Consider the following 18,955-nt stretch of genomic DNA (forward strand, 5'->3'; position numbering starts at 1 on the left):
TGCAGGACTGAGAGATACAGAAAATCATTAATCCCTGCAGCCATTAGGCTTCATAACTCTCCAGCCAATGGGAGATGAGCTGACAGACATCCTTTTGCCTTTTAAGCACATTGTGACCTCTGCTCTTGGGAGGTGCTCTATAAATAAATCTTACTTACTTACTTACACATGAATTACTTAGTTTTATGTGATTTTTATAATTGTATCTGCCAGACACCTGAATTTCCCTTCAGGAAGTGACGTAATGAACGTTGTATTACGCTACCTGGTGACGGTTGCTACAACAGCTCGTCCCTTCTCTTTCCCGTTGTACCAGCCTTACCATTTCTACAACATTACACGTCACCATCAAACTTAAGATAACTATTACAGTAACATTACGGCTTCTAATGGTTTCCGAGTGTTTATGAAACATGGCTTTTGTGTCGGACAACCGGAGAGATACGAATGGAAGTTACACCTTCTCCAGTCGTCCCAGACCTGTGGAGAACCGCTCCAGATACAGAGAGCCTCCGTCTGAACAGTGCGTGATGTTTATGTTTTTTACTAACGTTATTTCTGTGTGGATGAATGTAGACAGGTAGACCAAGATGCTTCAGCTATGTCTTTACTCTGATACACAACTTACACGTCCTATTTGATTAAGGTTAATGCAGCCCATGCAAGTGTGTGTACAATGTGGAAATTAATTAATTTTAACGAGTTTGGACTGACATCAAAATGTCTTAAATTGACAAGATAATGAATTAATGTAGTTGTTTTTAACTGAGGTAGAAAGTTATAATGGATCATTACTCCATTTAGCAATCTATTTTGCACATTTGTTTGGTAATCATGTTTCATTTTTTCAATCAATCAATCAATCAATCAATCAATCAATCAATCAATCAATCAATCAATCAATCAATCAATCAAGCTTTATTAATTTAGCACCTTCCACACAAGTCAAATGCAACCTAAAGGGCTTTACAGGGATTGAAAACAAGAAAGTTCTCTTATGTACGTCGCTTTGGATAACAAAGCGTCTGCTAAATGACATTGTAACAAAGAAGGAGAAATAAAATAATGGCAAGACATACTAAAAAATAAAATAAAAATGGATTTTAAAATAGAGACTGAAATAGAGACTTATGCACACCAGCAACAACAAAATAATTAAAATAAGTTAAAACATCAAATTAATATTAAGAATATAAATAGTTAAAATAAATACATTTTAAAAGGGGTAAGGATAAGAGTTGAAAGTAAAATTAAGGCTAAAAATGTCAATAAAACTGAGTAGATAAATAAAAATAAATAAGTAAATGAATAAATAAATTAATAAAAATAAAATAAGATAAACAATTACAATTAGTAAAATAGTAAACAAACATTTAAATCAATATTACAATAAAAAAACAAGTTATACAATTGTAAAACCCTACATTAAAGCCAGACTGAATAAATACGTTTTTAGTTTACGTTTAAAAGTCTTAATGTCTCTATCAGCTCCCCTCAGATCCTAATCTAATCAGGATCTTATTTGTGTAGGCTACTTCAATTTTGAGGTATTTTATAGGTTACTTACTGTACAGTGCACTATACTTCCCAACTTTAAAAAACACTTCAGCTTAGTTTAATCATCATTTAATGCTGAACTCTCACTTCTATAACGTTATTGCTCTAACATTTATTTCACCAAAGTCAATACACTCAGATCCTCTTACATCTATGTGTCCCCAAATGCATGGAAACATCTTAAATGTTACATCATTTAAATTCTACAGACCAAACCCTGGATCAACACAGCACCTTTATGCCTGCGCTCTTTCTTTTTGACTATGCAGGACTCAGATTAATTATGGGAACATTATGTATGACCGCCGTGTAGTGAGAGGAAACACTTACGCCAAGCACATCATACCAACTGTGAGTACGAAAAATCTATTATACTTGCTTGATCCAACTAGTGCTGCCATTCTCTCAGCCGCTTAATATTCATGTTTGTCATCTATCACCTCTGACAGACGACTCAACAACACCTTGCTGATCTGCAGAGGCAACAGGAGATCAGGAGGAGAGCGATTGCTCGAAAACGAGCCCAGGAGCAGTTCAGACCAAAGACTCCTGAAGCCCTGCAGGGCAGAACACACGTCGATGTACAAACAGGTGAGACATTTATCTGGATGACTTCTGAATTTCTCATGTGGAGTTCTTTATTGAACTCAATATGAGATTTTTTTAAATGTGAAAACAATTGCTGTCCTTTAGTATAAACTTTTGTTTTTCAGAGCTATATCTGGAAGAATTGAGCAATGTTACAGTTGCTGCAGATATTGAGTGCCAGACTGACGATTTCCTGGACCGACCGGCAACCCCACTGTTTATACCAGCCAAGTCTGGCAAAGATGTTGAGACACAGATAGAGGAGGGAGAGGTATGTGATGGAAAGGAGGAAGCAACAAATTCAACAGTTAATATTCTTAATTACTCCCAACAAAACAAAATCATCTCAGGATTTGGGATCGATCCTGTGACCAGTGCGACAAAGACTGTAGCATTTATACATGGGGTGCCTGCTCTACCAACTGACCCAAACAATACCTGTATTAAAAGAAAATCAAATTTGGGGTTTGAAGGTTAAAAGATATGTGAAATTACCAGTTAGTGAGATTACTTTGAAAGATCGGAGTGGTTGCATAATGGGAAATGTAGGATTAGCTCCAAAATGTCATAACAATGTAGAGTGAATTTTTAAAAGTCACTTTATTATCACATTAAGAGGAATATTTGTGATCTTCTTCACATTTAATTTTCTTGTGAAAAATATACTAAGTTAAAATCATTGTTAAATCCAAATGTTAAATCTAAATCTAAATGTTAAATACAAATCTAAATGTTAAATGTTAAATCTAAATGTTAAATGCTAAATCTAAATGTTAAATGTTAAATCTAAATGTTAAATCTAAATGTTAAATCTAAATGTTTAATCTAAATGTTAAATGTTGCTCTGCGATCCTAAATATTAAGCTGATATGTGGCAGTGTGAATTTGCATATCAGCTAAATATTAAGGATCGGAGCAACATTAAACATTTAGATTTAACATTTAACATTTACATTTAGATTTAGATTTATATTTAACATTTACATTTATCCTTGATCTTTTAAATTTGTATTTAACATTTAGATTTATATTTAGCATTTGGATTTAACAAAATTTTAATTTCATATATTTTTCACAAGAAATTTAAATGTGAAGAAGATCACAAATATTCCTGTACATGTGATAAAAAAAGTGACTTAAAAATTCACTCTACATTGTTGTGACGTTTTGGAGCTTAATGTGGAGAATTGTTTGTGTTATTTTTAGAGTGCACAACTTTACAAACGGCGCCCCATAATGCTATGGCCTTAAAGTCACTATTTGGTGACCTTGGCTATAATTCTGTCACCTGCGAATCGCCTAACTCTATGAAAGTGCACAACTACATGGCTGCATTTCCCCTTAAAGCTATGATCACTATATAGAAAATGAAAAAGAATGTGTAAAACACATGCAGGTTGGTAAACATAAACCCAACACTCCTAACTGCTGTTCTCCTCTGCAGCTGTTTGACTTTGACAGGGAAGTGCAGCCACTGCTGGAGGTCCTGGTTGGCAAAACAATTGAGCAGTCTCTGGAAGAAGTGATGGAGGAGGAGGAGCTGGCCACTCTGAAGGCTCAGCAGAGGGCTTTCCAGGAGCTCAGGAACAACGAGCTGGCTGAGGTGCAGCGGCTCCAGGAGCAGGAGAGACGCCGCAGTCAGGAGAAGGTACTGTATGTGAATGGGAGAAGGTTGGATGTGCTAGACAGCAAAGTCTGATCCATGGAGGCCCCACCTCACAACTTTCAGGACTTCAAGGGTTTGCTGCTAACGTCTTGGTGCTAGATACCACAGCACACCTTCAGTGGTCTAATGTAGTCCATGCCTTGTCAAGTCAGGACTGTTTTGGTGTGTCCATTGTAGTTCCCTTTTAAAACTTTGAGTTTCTGTGATCCCTGTTAGATCAGAGATGGTTTGTTGGCCTCTTTTAACACACTGCTGTTCTTCTAATCACTACGAGCAAACTAGAGATAGAATTTTGTTTTAAAAGAAAAGTTTATTCTGACCTCAGGGGCACAGAATATCCCAGCAGAGGGAGGCGCTGAAAAAAGAAAGAGAGACTGCAGAGAAGATTGCCGCCCGCGCTTACACCCAGAAGTACTTGGCTGACCTCTTCCCATCAGTCTTCACCTCACTGAGGAGCAACGGCTTCTTTTATGACCCCGTGGAGAAAGGTTAGGCTTCCTTGTTGAACTTACACTTTGCTTCTCTCCTTTACTGGCACAAGAGGGCGTCACTGCACTCTGTTCTCTTTACACAACATCTGTAACAAAGATCTGTAATGGGTCAGAGATGAGCTCTTTTACATGCTGTGCAGAGGAGCTTCTACTCTGAGTGATGATTTTGTATTCATTCTGAATTGCAGATATTGAGACCAACTTCCTCCCATGGCTCATGGATGAGGTTAACAACAGAATGGATGAGAGACACACGGCGAGAGAGCTGCTGGACTGTAAGAACACAGAAGTGATGTATCACAAAATAATGCAAATTACTTTGTTCAAATCAAGCAGGAAAAGAAAATCCTTTATTTCTGGCCCTGATAAAACAACAAAATTAGACTGAAAATGATATGTCACTACAAATCCCTCTCAGCTAATTTCACAGGAAAATCGACCAACACTAGTTAACTACTCCTACCTGCCCTGCTGAGATACAACCATTACAAGTAGAAACATAACCCTCCTCCTGGTTATTAAATAGAATCAACATGTTCCAGACACTGATCTTATTCCCCCTAATGGCTCATAGGTATTGCATAAGCGCTACTCCCAGGGTCATTGGGTCATAGACATTGTGAGAGTGCCATCTTGTGGTTCTGTCAGGACATTACAGAGGTCTTTTTACACAGACTGGTTCACTAAAATATCTTCACACCATATCTCTTTCTCTCTTTCAGCTATCATTTTCGATGTTGCCCAGAAAAGACTGGAGGTGTTCAGAGATGTTGAGGCACAGCCAGAAAAATCCGAGACGTAGAGACATTTGGATCCAAAAAATGCATACATTTATGAAAAATAAAGTCTGTTTTCACAACCTTATCTCTACATGTACATGGCACTTGGGTATACGCTTCTGTATGTATTTTATTTGTGATAATAAACACATACTGTGTACATATGTCATACTGAATTTCATACATAAGTTGTTCTGAAAATCTAAAATCTGTATTTTAAATCTAATGATTAGTTGTGAATTTATGAAATCAAGTATAATTCAAATGTAGTTTTGAAGGGAGTGAAGTCTTTTTTGTGCACTTTTCCCCTTTCTTCTTTTTACCTGTAGTTTTTAAAACAACTACATTTCTAGACTTTAATGATAAAAAAGACAGCCACTTTGACATTTTATTAATGTTACAATTCTTTCCCCCTAAGGTTGTTCTATCAGATATTTCCTTGTGTATTAAATGAGTCATGATGAGATATTTTAATGGCGGCTCATTCATGACCTTAGAAGGCAGTGTGTTGTATAAAACCTGTTTTTTCCAAAGCTTTCCACCTCATATCTAAGCCTTCATCAGCAGGCAGGATAAGTTTTCTGATAGCAGGTGGAAGTAATAACAGATATGGACATGTTCAAGAGAGTCTTACTAAATATCCTGTTCCATAGAAGTTTTAAGTGATTTCAAAAACCAGGTCTCAGTATGAAAAGATTGAATATTGCATGCAGCAACTTGTATCATTTACCAGGTTATTGTTTAATGTTGCCCCCATTTGGAGAACTCAAGTTCCTAAATATAAAAATGTCAGTTTTCTTAATGTCTTCAGCAGCAGTCTTAAAGATAACAGAACATTTGTCCTTATCATTGACCTTATTTTTATGATTACATGACAAAACAACTCCTTTCAGTCACACATACAGTGTATTTATCCATGTTATCTTATCAGAAAAAAATAATCCTGCCATTTTCAGGTATATAAAACAACACCACCCAGAATATAGATAAGTGTTCTATCTGAAAGAGGAATTAATACAGTGGACATGTGTTTTAGATAAGTCACACAGCAAGTCAAAATGCTCTACAAATATTTAGGGGACCATTCAAAGTGACTTCCTGTGACTTCCTGTGACTTCCAACAATTTGCATCAGGTATCACTATTCAAACAGTTCATTCGGTTGGCTAACTGGCATATTCAAGGGTGTTTTGCATGACTCCCTGGTCCTCTAAGAATAGTTTACCACCCAAACAGAAACTCAAATTTGTTTGGTAATAATAACACGTCATGTTTTTGAGACATTCAAAAAAGTAATTATATATTTAACAAGCTCAAAGAGTATTGTAGTTAATAATGCCAGAGGTTGGGTTAAATAGTACAAAGTGGTGGGCAGGTCTGTAACATTACTCGTAGGTTTCGTATACTGGTGAGAAGTAGGTCTAACCTCCGATATATACGGCTCTATTTTAATCCTGTCCTCTCATTGGTTGGCTTCACGTATGACGCGTCCTTTTCAACCAGACAGTGCTTCCGTGTTTTGGTGCAGGGCGGAGGATGCGCTCTGACGCTCTGAAGTACACTGTGAGGAAAAAGTTTGGAGTGAGACATCAGTACAGGTGACACATCAGTCTAAAAACAGAAAACACATCAGTCTCAGTTTCATATCTAGCACCATACATTGTGAAGATTCATTGGCTGCTTTCTCGTAATGTGTTCTTTTTTAGCTGAAGACACTTTCAGTGGGCAGTAAAAACACGTGTTGAGTATCGAAACAGGGTGCAGGAACGTTTAAACAAATTCAAGACTACAGGATTGTTCTACAATTAGCACGATGGACAATTACAGACCCACCTCTATATTTCTGTAGTGATGTCATCGACTATATGCAGATTTACTGTGTTCGTCGTTTGCAGTCTGTCAGTACTTTTAAAATAGCCTACATATATTCATAGCCTATATCAAAAGATAAACAAAAATCACACACAGACATCATTTGGAAAACAGTATTGTAATTTTTTTAATGATAATCTTGAACACACCTTTTTTACTCTTAGATGTAAGATTTTATGAATTAAAAAACATAAAAACATATTTCAAGAATGAATCAGCAGAATTGTTTAAATTTGTTTGAGGCTGAGTTTGTTTGAAAGTTTAAACAGATTTAAATGTATAGGAGAATAGTATACTAAATGATGAAACAATGTTTTTGAAATCAGCTGCCAAATAACATTAAACACAAAATATGTACGCTACTCATTCATAAGTGTTTAAGTCAAAGATAAGCAATGACTTGTGTTTAATATGGCCTATAGAAAAAGGTAAAGGCTTGCTATTTAACAGTGTGGTCCTTTTACACGTAGCTATGGGCATTTTTGGACTCCCCAATCTAATCACTTTATATTCCCATGCCAACAGACTCAAAACATAAGCAGACCTGTCAGACTGTTGTGGTTAGAGTTATAGCTTAACAACTGCCCCCCTTGTGGGTGGGGAAAACCCACCTACAGTAAAAAAAAAAAAAAACTTTTATAAAAATAGAACTGTATTTTTTTTCTCAAGCTTGCTTTTCTTTTCCTTCTTTAAAGGATTTCCCTTCCTTTAAATGTTTTCCGAGTCATTAGTGGTGAATCGGTGCACCTCCAGCCAGGTGCGCAGAAACAGGCTCAGCCGGGCGGGCGGCTCACTCAGTTGGATGGATGAGCGCCATATTGCGCCTGGGTGAACAGAGGGAGGGGAACCTGTGGCTGCGAGCTTTTTCAGAGTGCCGTACTAATCATCTCAACTCTAACCCCCCTGCCGCTTCGGTAAGACCATGAAGAAGTTTAAGACCTAGCCAACCTGATGCACTTATTGTAACCTGAAGAAAAGTAAGCCAAAGCTGGTGCAAAAAAAACCTACTTCTACACTTTTTTTCCCCGCGAACTTTCTGCTCCTCTGCACAAAGGGAGGTAAATCTCACAACAGGTGTCAGTGGGATTACATTGAGGACATGACTGCAGCTCAGACAGGCTTGTACACAAAGAAAAAAAGTTCAAAAGGAAATGTTTTTAAATGTTACACAGTTTAACGATTTTTTTCCTCTGTAAGAGTGGATCCATGAGGTGGAATTTATCTATGCTTAGGTTGAATCTCGTTTCCTGTGTTGCTGTGGGTGGGTACCAATTGTACTCAGGACAAACACGTAACCCTACCCTGGAAATACACCGGGAAAACAACGATTCTGAAGCATTTTCTTACATTGTACTCGTTAAAGTTCGGTGTGACCTCGGTGGTGACTGCCAGCCCTGGGCTTAAATGATCTGTAATTAAGACAGTTCTGTCTGAATTCATAAAGCGACATAGACTATAACAGCTGCATATGGGTCCATTTTATCTCATTTGTAGTATGGGTTTATTAGCAACGGATGGCGTCAGCATTAAAGACTAAAACAGAGCAGGGTGGGGACCTAAACTTCATCATAGCTGCTGGGTGAGGCATGTTGAGGACCATATTTAACCTGCCTGCTGCCTGGATGAATCAACAGTATCAAGGTAGAACAGGAATGTGGGACTTCCTGTGTTGAATTTCAGAATAAAAGCACACAGCGTTCAACGCTCCAACAATATTTATTGAAACTTTGAAAGCACTATAGTGAAGTTCAAAATGTGGCTTTTGAAACAATAGAGTGTGAAAAAACGTTGTTTATTGTAGGGTACAGAATTCGATGCGAATATATTTAGAAGTGTATCCTGCCCTCTGCCCGAAGCCAGCTGAGATAGGCTCCAGCCCCACTGTGACCCCTAATGGGATAAGCAGTCAAGATAATGGATAATGGATGGATGGATATATTTAGAAGTAGGCTAGGTTTACCTGTGAGCAACTTTTTCTGATACAAACATTGAGTAATGAATAAGTTGTTTTGTAGGAAATATGACATGACAAAGGTTTTGTTAGATATTTTATCAAAAACAAATTAAAATATATTAATACTACTACTTATTCTACGACTACTAATGATAACAATAACATAAAAACTTGAATATTTTATACCTTTTTTCCTTTCTTTTGTTTAGTTTGTAATTGTTTTTTTAAATGTTGCAAGGGCCCAGTAACAGTTCAGAAAGAGGTCAGATTTATGATAGACATTTTTTTGCTTTTGTTTGACAGGTAATATATATAATGTTACAATGTTACAATGTCATTTAGCAGACGCTTTTATCCAAAGCAACATACATACGAGAGCAAGAACAACACAAGCAAAGATCTAGACAAGAGGAAACAAGATCAGTAAGAGTAACAAAGTGCTTCAAGTCCATTTTCATATATAAATATGAATTAAAGATGGTAAATATAAGGTTAAATACTGATGGGGGAGGGGGGGTCAAAGGTTTTGGGTTGTATGAATATTAAAACACTAACTACACATAATCAAAACCGACCATGACCTGTGCTCTTATTTTGAAGTTCACACCGCCTCACTTCCTGTTTGGTGCTGTCTCGCCTTCGTTACCTTGTAGCATCTGGCGGTGATTCATCCTGATGACTGTCGCTCGCAGGAGTGCCGAGCTGCTCTCTCACCCGGGTTTAAGTAACACCGGAGTGGCTCAAACTCGTTTCTCCTCTTTCTCTCTTTTCAGGAAGGCACAGTGAGAAGCACAGACAGACGGATCACAGGTCTCTTCTCTCGACACACTTTTTAAACTTTACAGCTCCTCGCACAGAGCAAGGAAAAAGGACACAAAAATGCCTAAAGCGGTAAGTAACCATTCATTTTACAGATATTTTCATTCACTTCTTTTTGTAATACTGCTTTAAAGGTTGTCAGGCTTAACACTGAACTTTGACAGGTAACACAACATCCTGGATTCATTCTAATTTCTCACAATTAGGTCGATATTTCAAATGACAATTTCCAATTATGATATAACTTTTAAATCCGTGGGACAATTAATGCAGCATACTGTTGCTGAATGCTTTAAGAGTGTTACATTTTGTGGGAAATTGAGCTTGTGAATCCTTTACCTTCTTTGATACAGCAGATTTGTTGTGTTTGAGAGGTGATAATTTATGTTTGGCAGTAAAAAAGTGTGATTTTGATGCTTGATTGGAGAAATAAAAATCACTAAATGGGAGTGACAGGCAGCGAGTGATGCTAGAGGAGTTTCCTCAAGCTGACAGATCACTGTGACTTTTGACATTTCCATTCAGTTTTATATAATTAACCCCGTCACTTGAGCTGATGATGGGTCTTGATACACATGAGTGATATTATTGACTGAATTACTACCAGGAAAAGACAGTTTTCCCCTGTATTGAATATGCTGTCATAGAAACTTACAATATGAGTAGAATCCTTGTTAAAGGGGAATGCCACTCAAGTCACATGCTCTCTTAACCTGGGGGTGTCTATGCTTCAGTTGCATCATCTATGTCAATTTTTAATATGCACATCAGACTTTAATTTCTAACCTTGTTTATCAGGAGTTTGTGATGTGTACAGGTTTCTCTTCTAAGCTATTTTCCAGGCTTAAATATGGGGGTGCTTCCCACTTAATGTTGGGCTTTAGTAGCCACCGTGGGGTAAGATTATGAAACGCTATAGTAAAGGAAAGATTTTTAGAATCAGACAAATCAAAGGCGCATAATTCCATGAAAGCGTCCTATATATTTGAACAAGTGTTAGCCCTCAATTATGCTTGCCTCCCTTTGCCACACCCCAGCTATTACATACTGTTCATTCGCACATGGCACATGTCCCGCCCTTTCCTCCCTTGTTGGAAATTTCTAGCATTACAATCTGTATATTGTACCCTACAGAGGAAAATGTGATGGGCATTTGTTAGTCAAGGAAGTCAGTGAAACAGAGTCCCTTATTTCATAATGTCAGTCCTGTGAGTTGAATCTAAAGACTGAGAGTCCAGAGATGCTTGGAGTATAGAGCAGCTGAAGTTTAACAAGTTGAATATTTAATACGATTTAAAACAAACAGATATAAAAGTTTGCTGCCTCAAATGCAGACGGACAAGTTGTGGTTGAGCTGTGTGTGTGTGTGTGTGTGTGTGTGTGTGTGTGTGTTGTGATGACAGTGACTAAAGCTCCGGTCAGTGTCATAAAATGTGTTGTCGGTTTGTTTACAGTGGCCGCATGGTTGTCATGAGCGTCGCTGTGGAAATGACATCATTACTGTGTGATAGCAGCGGCACACTGACAACAGTCCAGTGACCACAGAACAGCTTTTTTCAACGATAATGTCAGAACGTATCTATGATACAAAGCCTTGATGATAATTTCATCCTCTGACTAACTCACTGGTCATTATGGGGTCTTTTATAGCTGACCTCTTTTGACCTTTTGACAAGAAGGACTTTAAGTCAATCACACAATAAGTCTGTTTTAATGAAGTTTTTGAAGCTCCACGCTCAGTTTCACTTTCTGCTCCAGGGAGATATGCAAATAAGGGTTTCATATATTGCTTCCTGTGAAGAGTGTGTAATTTGATTTATAGCTTGAAGAGTGGCAAAATTCTGCAGACGAAGATTTCAAGTCTTTTCTTAAATAAACTACTTAACTCAAGGACATTATGATGAATGTGCTTGTTATCCCCTCAAATCATCTATTTATCATTCAGGCTGTACAGCTTTAAGAAATTGGAACCAGAAAATGTCAAAATTAAGGTTTATTCAGGCCCTCTGTGATGCCCTCAGTTATCTTATTTCTTATTATTTTGTTCAAATCTAAACCAAAGATGTTACATTTAATGTTAGGACTCCTTATAGAATTTCATACCAAGCTGTTTATTGTCATGTGAAAGATGATTTGTAAGTTGAATAAAAATAAAATATTTGAATCAATCAAAAAGAAAAGAAGAAAACACACAACCATAAAAAATAATTAAAAAAAAATCTGCCTTAAACTCTTATATAGCAAAACCAACTTTTACAGTTTTCTTATTTCTCAGATACAACGTAAAACTCATCTTAATGTATACTCCATCAATACATCTTCCTAATGTAGTATACTAGGCCTGTTTCCCTGCATTTGAATGCAGCATCTTCCCCGTCTTTGCCTGTCTTCCTGCACTGTTTTGCTTTCTGTCATCTGATGTAAAGTAGCCAAAAATCTTGGTAATGGTCAAGTTTAGCAACAGCTGTCCCCGAAAAAGCAAACATCAAATCAGCTCGGAGTTCCATCTTGCTTTAAATTTGATGCTTAATGGTTCAGAAACCTTCGGGGAGTAAGACTTATTTCAGATCAGGTACCAGGCATTATATCATTAAAACAATATCTGCCTCAGAGAAACTGACATTCTTTTATTACAGTATAGATAAAAAAGCCTGCGGCAGATCTTTGGACCTGATTTGAGGAGCAGTGAACGCTCCTGTATTGACACTTGAGTGATTCATGTTTCACACCTCTGAATGACACATTGTCAGAAGTAAACGATAGTCCTCCTTGGCTCTCCCAGAATCCTGTTTCCTCAGCATCGCAGCCCAATGACACAAACTGTACAAGGCGTGGCCACGATCAACATGAATGGGTGTTCCCTCTTCACGTCCACTCCTATTGTTGCCGTTTGTTCCTTTTGAATAATCGATTACTCAATCCTGGTACGCCCCGGAGGACTGATTCACAAATGTATAAAATGTTTAAATTACCTTTCTTTGTTGTTGAGGGAGTCTCATACAAGATAAATCCCTTCCTCAAACCTCTCTCCATTTTCTGCTCCACCGCTCAACACTCAAACCGTACAGCTGTGACTTACGGCTGTTCTGCTCTCAGACTAATTCAGAGGAGCCCTCTTGATGGCTCCCATTGCAAAAAGACTCTTGTAAAGCCGTGCAAACTATGTCGAGGTTAAATATTGAATGGTCCTCACGGAAGAAGGCGGGTCGATGCATTCACAGTTTAACCACAGAGGAGATGACCACCTCATTTCTTCAACTTGACCCTGAATAGCTCCTTAACCTCTACATTGAAAAGTCTGAATGGAGTTTATGATTGTATGAGACAGGGAAGGTCAGTCTGTCGTTACACTTTAGTGTAACGACAGACTGCCCTTCCCTGTCTCATACAATACATTCACAGTTTAACCACAGAGGAGATGACCACCTCATTTCTTCAACTTGACCCTGAATAGCTCTTTAACCTCTCCATTGAAAAGTCTGAATGGAGTTTATGATTGTATGAGACAGGGAAGGGCAGTCTGTCATATTTGGAATTCCTGAGTAATGGCTTGATTGATTAATTTACATAAGCTGTAAATTCCAACTCTATCATGGCTCTGTGTCAAGGCATCAAAGACATTTAAGATCAGTAATTGTTTTTCTTTTTCCTATTTCTATATTTTGGATCTTGATAGTTAAACACCAATGATCTAGATGTTTGATGCCTCTTTTGGGTGTGTACTTTTTTATTGTTGTAACCATGGGATTGTTAGCTTTACCTTAGCATAAAGAGCGGCGAACATATTAGCTCAGTCCAAAGGTAAAAAGCTCCTCTGAGACTCTCTTATTAACATGTTACGTATTAGAGACTGGCTGATATAAGGTCAGCCCAATAAAGCTCTTTAATAGGTATTAGCACTGGCATTGGTAAGCATAAAACATATTATATAGAAAGTATCGCCACTGACAAAGAACTTTACAAAGACATGTTTTCATTGTATAGTTTTTTTTCTGCAGAGCACATGGATGACTCATAAAAGATATTATTATTTAAAACATAGGCTGTTTTCGAAACGACCTGCTACATACTACCTAGAAAAGTAGTATGCAGTATGTACTGCCACTGGATTTCCAGTTTCCAGTTTCGGAAAGCGGAAGTAAACAACCGCCAAGCTGATAGAGAAACTGCTTCTTTAGCACCACTTATGATTTAAAAATTTAAGAAGTGGTTTATATGGGATTCCATCATTTTCACAGCACCTTAAAATCTAAGTTCTCCCTGTCAAAAAAAGAAGAAAAGAGAGAAAGCGGAACGAGCGCTGTGCATTATGGAAAACAGTATGCGAGGCAGACTTGTCCGATGCATACTGAGAAATTTTCCAGAATCAGTAGACATCCGGGTAGTTTTGGCATACTGATAGATTTTGCTCTTTTTCACTTACTACTTACTACATACTGAATTTTGGCCAAATCAGTACGTACTGCTAGTATAGTAGGAGGTTTCTAAAACAGCACAAAGAGTCTGCTTTCATTTCAGTTTTAATAAATCAGTAAATCTCTGCCCATATCTATAGTCTGTTAATTTCCTTCTATATAATTGACATAGATTGTTATTGGCCTATTTTGGTTGGGCTCTGTTACTGAATTGTAAATGTCAAATTGTCATCTTTACACACCTGCATTTATACAAATAAACAAGTGATGTAAGTAACATGGTAATTAGGGAGCTTCAAAGTTCAAATTTTACAGTATTGCTATCTTTTTCCAGCTTCTAGACTTTGCTAAACTATCGCAAACTCCAGAATCCAAGTATGTTAGACACGGTCTCTTTGGGGGGTTCTTCCAGAAGGATAAAGGTTAACACTGTCATCTGACACAGATTTCCATTATATTCAGCAATGTGCAGTTTCTATGTAGATGTGTAGCTCTATCTCGTACCACCTGTTTTTGCCATCTATAGACTGGAACACATGGCTATGTATCCAGCATGCTATGTGCAGTAGAGCAGCCGCTTCCGGGTGAAATACAGTGATCCAAAAGAATACTTCTCTTTACATTTTATACTGGTGTATAGTCACACCAGTGTGTCGGGCAAGGTTGTTATAGTTTTGCATTTTTCATTAGTTTTTATTTTTATTTCGTTTTGACTTTTTGTTTTCAATTTCAGTTTAGTTTGAATTAGTTTTTAAAGCAGGTTTGCTAGTTTAGTTCAGTTTTAATTTTTTGAAAATGTTTAGTTTTAGTTCAGCTTTTGGGTCAGTGACAAATAAGGGTTGGTATGATGTCCAAATCAAAAATATGCTTTAAACTTGTTAAAACAACTTCTTAGATGTTTGTTTGAATGTATAGTTTGCATTTCTGTTGGTGTCATAGTTTTTTATATGACATTTCTACCATTTTTAACCAATTAAAGAATCACAGTCCCAATAAAATGTCAAATGGTGTAACCACAAAAGAATGACAAATATGAAATAATTCACCCTCATAGAAGTGTACAAGTGTACTGGTACAAATAAGTGATTTGTTATGAAATATCATCTCAAAGTATATTTAAAATATTTTATTACTAAACTTAGATAATATGGGTTTTGTTGCACTGAGCAAGTTGGTATGTCTTAGACATTAATGTTTTCTCTCTATTCTTGGGTCAGTTGGTTTAAAATTATTTTAAATTTAATTTTTACAGTGTAGTAGAGAGCTAAAATCATATGCACAGTCACTTTTTTGCGCAATATCAAATTTTTATTGGTTACGTTGGTTACACCAATTGACATTTATCGGTTACACCAACTGACCATACTATCTGTATGAGAACGACAAGCAACTGACACATGACATTGAATGAAAAGTCATAGAGTAAAATGATTTTGGTATTTTAATGAATGTGAACACACTAATTAATAGATTTTTCTTTCATTAACACTAATCTTAACAATCCAAAGCTTGATCCGTAAGGCAACTGGACTCTTCTGTGTTGGGCCATGCGTCTGTGGAGAGGTTTAGTTTCACCAATGTACCGTTCCCTGCCATCTTCGTTACACTATGGCATAAACTACATTACTCCTTTTGTGCTGTGGTGTTTTGTCCTTGGGATGAACCAGTTTCTGTCTCAATGTGTTGGATGGCTTGAAATGAACAGGGATGTTGTGTTTGTTGAAGATCCTCCGGAGTTTCTCTGAGACCCCAGATAGGTATGGAATAACGATGCTTCGTCATTTGTTGCTGTTCTCCTCCCTGTTGGAAATCCACTTTTTGGAGGTCTTGATGAAGGCCAAGTTGGGGTAACCGCAGGTTTTAAGTGCTTCCTTGATGTGCAGTTGTTCCTTCTTTGTTCCCTCCATTCTTGTGGGTACCTTCTGAGCCCTATGGTGAAGGGTTCTTATTACCCCTAGCTTGTGTTCCAGAGGATGATGTGAGTTGAAGAGCAGGTACTGGTCTGTGTGGGTGGGTTTCCTGTAAACTTCGATGTTGAGGCTTCTGTCCTCTTCAATTTGCACTGCACAGTCCAAAAAGGCAAGACTGTTACCTCTGACATCTTCCCTTGTGAACTTGATGTTGTTATCTACTGAGTTAAGATGAGTTGTAAAACCTTCTACTTCATCAGAGCAGATTTTGACCCAGGTGTCGTCAATGTATCTGAACCAGCGGCTGGGGGTGTTTCCTATGAAAGAGGAGAGTGCCTTGTTCTCTACCTCTTCCATGTAGAGATTGGCCACTATGGGAGACACGGGGGAGCCCATGGCACAGCCATACTTTTGCCTGTAGAAGTCTCCGTTGAAGGTGAAGTAGGTGGTGTTGAGGCACAGTTCCAACATGTCACAAATGTGGTCCGGTGTGAGAGCCCTTCTTTCCTGGATGGAGAGGTTGGAAGGAGGTGCCTTGGCACTAGAGAGGGCAGCTGAAACCTTGAGCCTGAGTTACTGCAAAGTTGAGACCTTTGAGTTGTTGTGGGTGCGTCATTGTCTCTGTACGGTCACTGCAATGCATCAGCTGCAGTCTCTCATTGAGCAGTTGGTTTTGAGCTTTCTGGAGGATTTGTTTGGCCTTGTGTCCTTTCACTGTTGATCTAACCCGTAAACTGCTAGGGATGATCCTTTGCTGTCTGCATCTCAGGTTGAATCGAACATAGTTCCTGTAGTCTGCTAATTTCTAGGCTGTCTTTTCGTGCTCTTGCGCCCGCAGGAGGGTATCTTTGCCAAAATGCGAAGCTACATGTCTGTGAAGGTTCTCAGTCATCCAGGTCATGGTAATCCAAAGCTTGATCCGTAAGGCAACTGGACTGGTAGAAATTCTTGAAGACGTTTCACCTCTCCTCCAAAAAGCTTCTTCAGTTCTGACCAGACTGGGGAAGAGCTCGAAAATATAAGCCTCTAACAGTCGTGGGTGTGAGAAGAGGAGAGAGTTTGTTGTTTGCATACACAAGTTTCCACCCGAATACTGCTTGCTTATGTGCATTAGCCTATAGAAATGTGAAATTAAAAACAGATTTCACTGTTTCACTGTTTTACATTATATAATTATCATTTTAATAATAACAGCAATCGTTTTATAATTATCATTATTATTATTAATAATAATAATAATAATAATAATAATAATAATAAAAAAACAAGCAGGACTATTGTCCATAAATTGATTAAATTAGTCTGGAGGTAGTGGTGTATATATAATGTCAAGTGGTGTAACCCGGTTACACCACTTGACATTTCAAATTGAAATCAAACTTTGCAGGCATTATTGTGGACAATTAGCTAAACACTTGACCTTGGGTTGAACATTTAAAACTATTTTTCATATTCATTTAAATATTTTATGATCATTTATGTTTATCAACATTTTACTGAGGTCATACCATTTGACATGTGTTCTAAACATACCTGACCATGACCTGAAAATGCTCTATTTTGTCAAATTTTAGAGAGAGTTACTAGCCTTGACATGTAGCAGTTGTGTTCTTCAGGGGTTCTTCTGTTTGACATCACATCCTGTCACATGATCTTCTGCCTCAAATTTTTCAAAATGGCTCCAAAAAGGGTGGTTACACCAGTTGACATACCAGAAGTTTGACTTGGCAGATATGATTCCCCATGTTAATGGAAATATTCAGAACTGCCATGTTCCTCTATTATTATTTGGTATTAAAAAATACTTGTTTAAGATTATGCCAATGTATTTCGGAGGCTGTTTAGAACATCATAACACATTTTTTCAACAACTTATACTCTTGGTGCTCTATTTTTATGGTTACACCATTTAGACAATTTTGCCACCATTCTCTCAATATTATCTCAAAACTGAATAAAATCAGGCATTTCAAGATAGGGGCCTAAAGAAAAAGATATTTTAAAGTAAATTATAACTTTATTTTGAAATTTTCACATTTTTAAAGTTATTTAAACCTCAGGGACAGAAAAAAATGAGCGGCACGTCTTTCACCCTTTTATTAGTTTCAGTAATTGTTTTAGTAATTTTTTGTAATATGGGTTAGTTGTCAGGGGCGAGGTTCAAAAAGGTCAGAAAAAGCATTGTGTTATAAAAACTCAAAACATCATACCATTTTCAAATATGTATTCACCTTGGACAGATGAACAAACATCCACATAAAGAAATAAAATGTGTCACTCAGTGTTATATTGTATTTAACAAAAAAATGGACAACAATACATAAAACACATAATACTGAGTTTATGTATGAGATAGATTGACAAAGACGAAAGCTAAAGACATTTTCTCTATAATTTTAGTTTATTTTAGTTAGTTTTGTAAACTCACAATACAGTTACAGTTAGTTATATTTGTAAAGCCTCATTTTTATTTTTATTTCAGTTAACTGAAAGTTTTTTTTTTACCTCTTGTTTATGTTATTTCGTTAGTTTTTGTTAACGATAATAACCCCCGTGTCGGGACAGTACAAGTATCATCGGTGCATCTCATGCAAAGAAATTTACAGTGGTTGGCTGCCGGCTTTCACATAAAGACAAGGAAGTGATTTGAATCTTGTCTTTGAACTCATCCAATCAAGTAAATAAGAAACCCAAATTCCAAACCATACCTTTTTGTTTTTTTCAGATAAAAGGACCAAGACTTCCTGCTCTCTGTTTAGCAAGGGTGCATAAACCATCCCAATCTTTAGTCCTCAATAATAACCATTGTTGTTTCCATAGAGTTTGAGTTATTAGTATTTTCCACTAAGTGTGTGAGTTAGGTTATTTGCACCAACACTCCTTGGGCTAGAATGATTGAGTCACT

The 18,955-nt window shown here is 37.3% G+C and overlaps 2 protein-coding genes and 1 long non-coding RNA gene across 5 annotated transcripts in view; 2 read left to right on the top strand and 1 right to left on the bottom strand.

Moving 5' to 3' along the window:
* Positions 1–255: 255 nt before the first annotated feature.
* rsph3 (radial spoke head 3) lies at positions 256–5,166 on the top strand. The gene is made up of 8 exons (XM_034698873.1): positions 256–523; positions 1,827–1,908; positions 2,007–2,148; positions 2,271–2,416; positions 3,590–3,793; positions 4,137–4,299; positions 4,491–4,577; positions 5,025–5,166. Exons 1-8 carry the CDS (start codon positions 414–416, stop codon positions 5,102–5,104), a joined length of 1,014 nt encoding a protein of 337 aa, XP_034554764.1. The 5' UTR covers positions 256–413; the 3' UTR covers positions 5,105–5,166.
* A 626-nt stretch (positions 5,167–5,792) lies between these two features.
* Positions 5,793–8,509, bottom strand: LOC117824013. The gene is made up of 2 exons (XR_004633523.1): positions 8,300–8,509; positions 5,793–6,641 (listed from the first exon to the last, which is right to left on the bottom strand). It is a non-coding gene; the product is annotated as an uncharacterized LOC117824013 (long non-coding RNA).
* Positions 6,655–18,955, top strand: part of ezrb (ezrin b) — a 49,862-nt gene continuing 37,561 nt past the window's right edge. Inside the window, exons 1-2 of one of the 3 annotated variants that reach the window (XM_034699343.1) lie at positions 6,655–6,678; positions 9,680–9,797. In XM_034699343.1, coding sequence (XP_034555234.1) covers positions 9,786–9,797 — 12 coding nt within the window. In that variant the 5' untranslated portion in view covers positions 6,655–6,678; positions 9,680–9,785. Of the gene's footprint in view, positions 6,679–7,691; positions 7,930–9,679; positions 9,798–18,955 lie in introns of those variants that run through there. The other 2 variants (XM_034699342.1, XM_034699341.1) reach the window with 2 other exon arrangements.

This window comes from Notolabrus celidotus, chromosome 13 (assembly GCF_009762535.1).
Source record: "Notolabrus celidotus isolate fNotCel1 chromosome 13, fNotCel1.pri, whole genome shotgun sequence".
Taxonomy (NCBI): domain Eukaryota; kingdom Metazoa; phylum Chordata; class Actinopteri; order Labriformes; family Labridae; genus Notolabrus; species Notolabrus celidotus.

What these genes read in the sequence shown, in the direction of transcription:
- rsph3 (XM_034698873.1), top strand. Translation starts at nt 414, where the DNA reads ATGGCTTTTGTGTCGGACAACCGGAGAGATACGAATGGAAGTTACACC. An exon ending in CCAAGCACATCATACCAACT is followed by an intron (nt 1,909 to 2,006) that starts GTGAGTACGAAA and finishes CACCTCTGACAG; the next exon opens with ACGACTCAACAACACCTTGC. An exon ending in GGCGAGAGAGCTGCTGGACT is followed by an intron (nt 4,578 to 5,024) that starts GTAAGAACACAG and finishes TCTCTCTTTCAG; the next exon opens with CTATCATTTTCGATGTTGCC.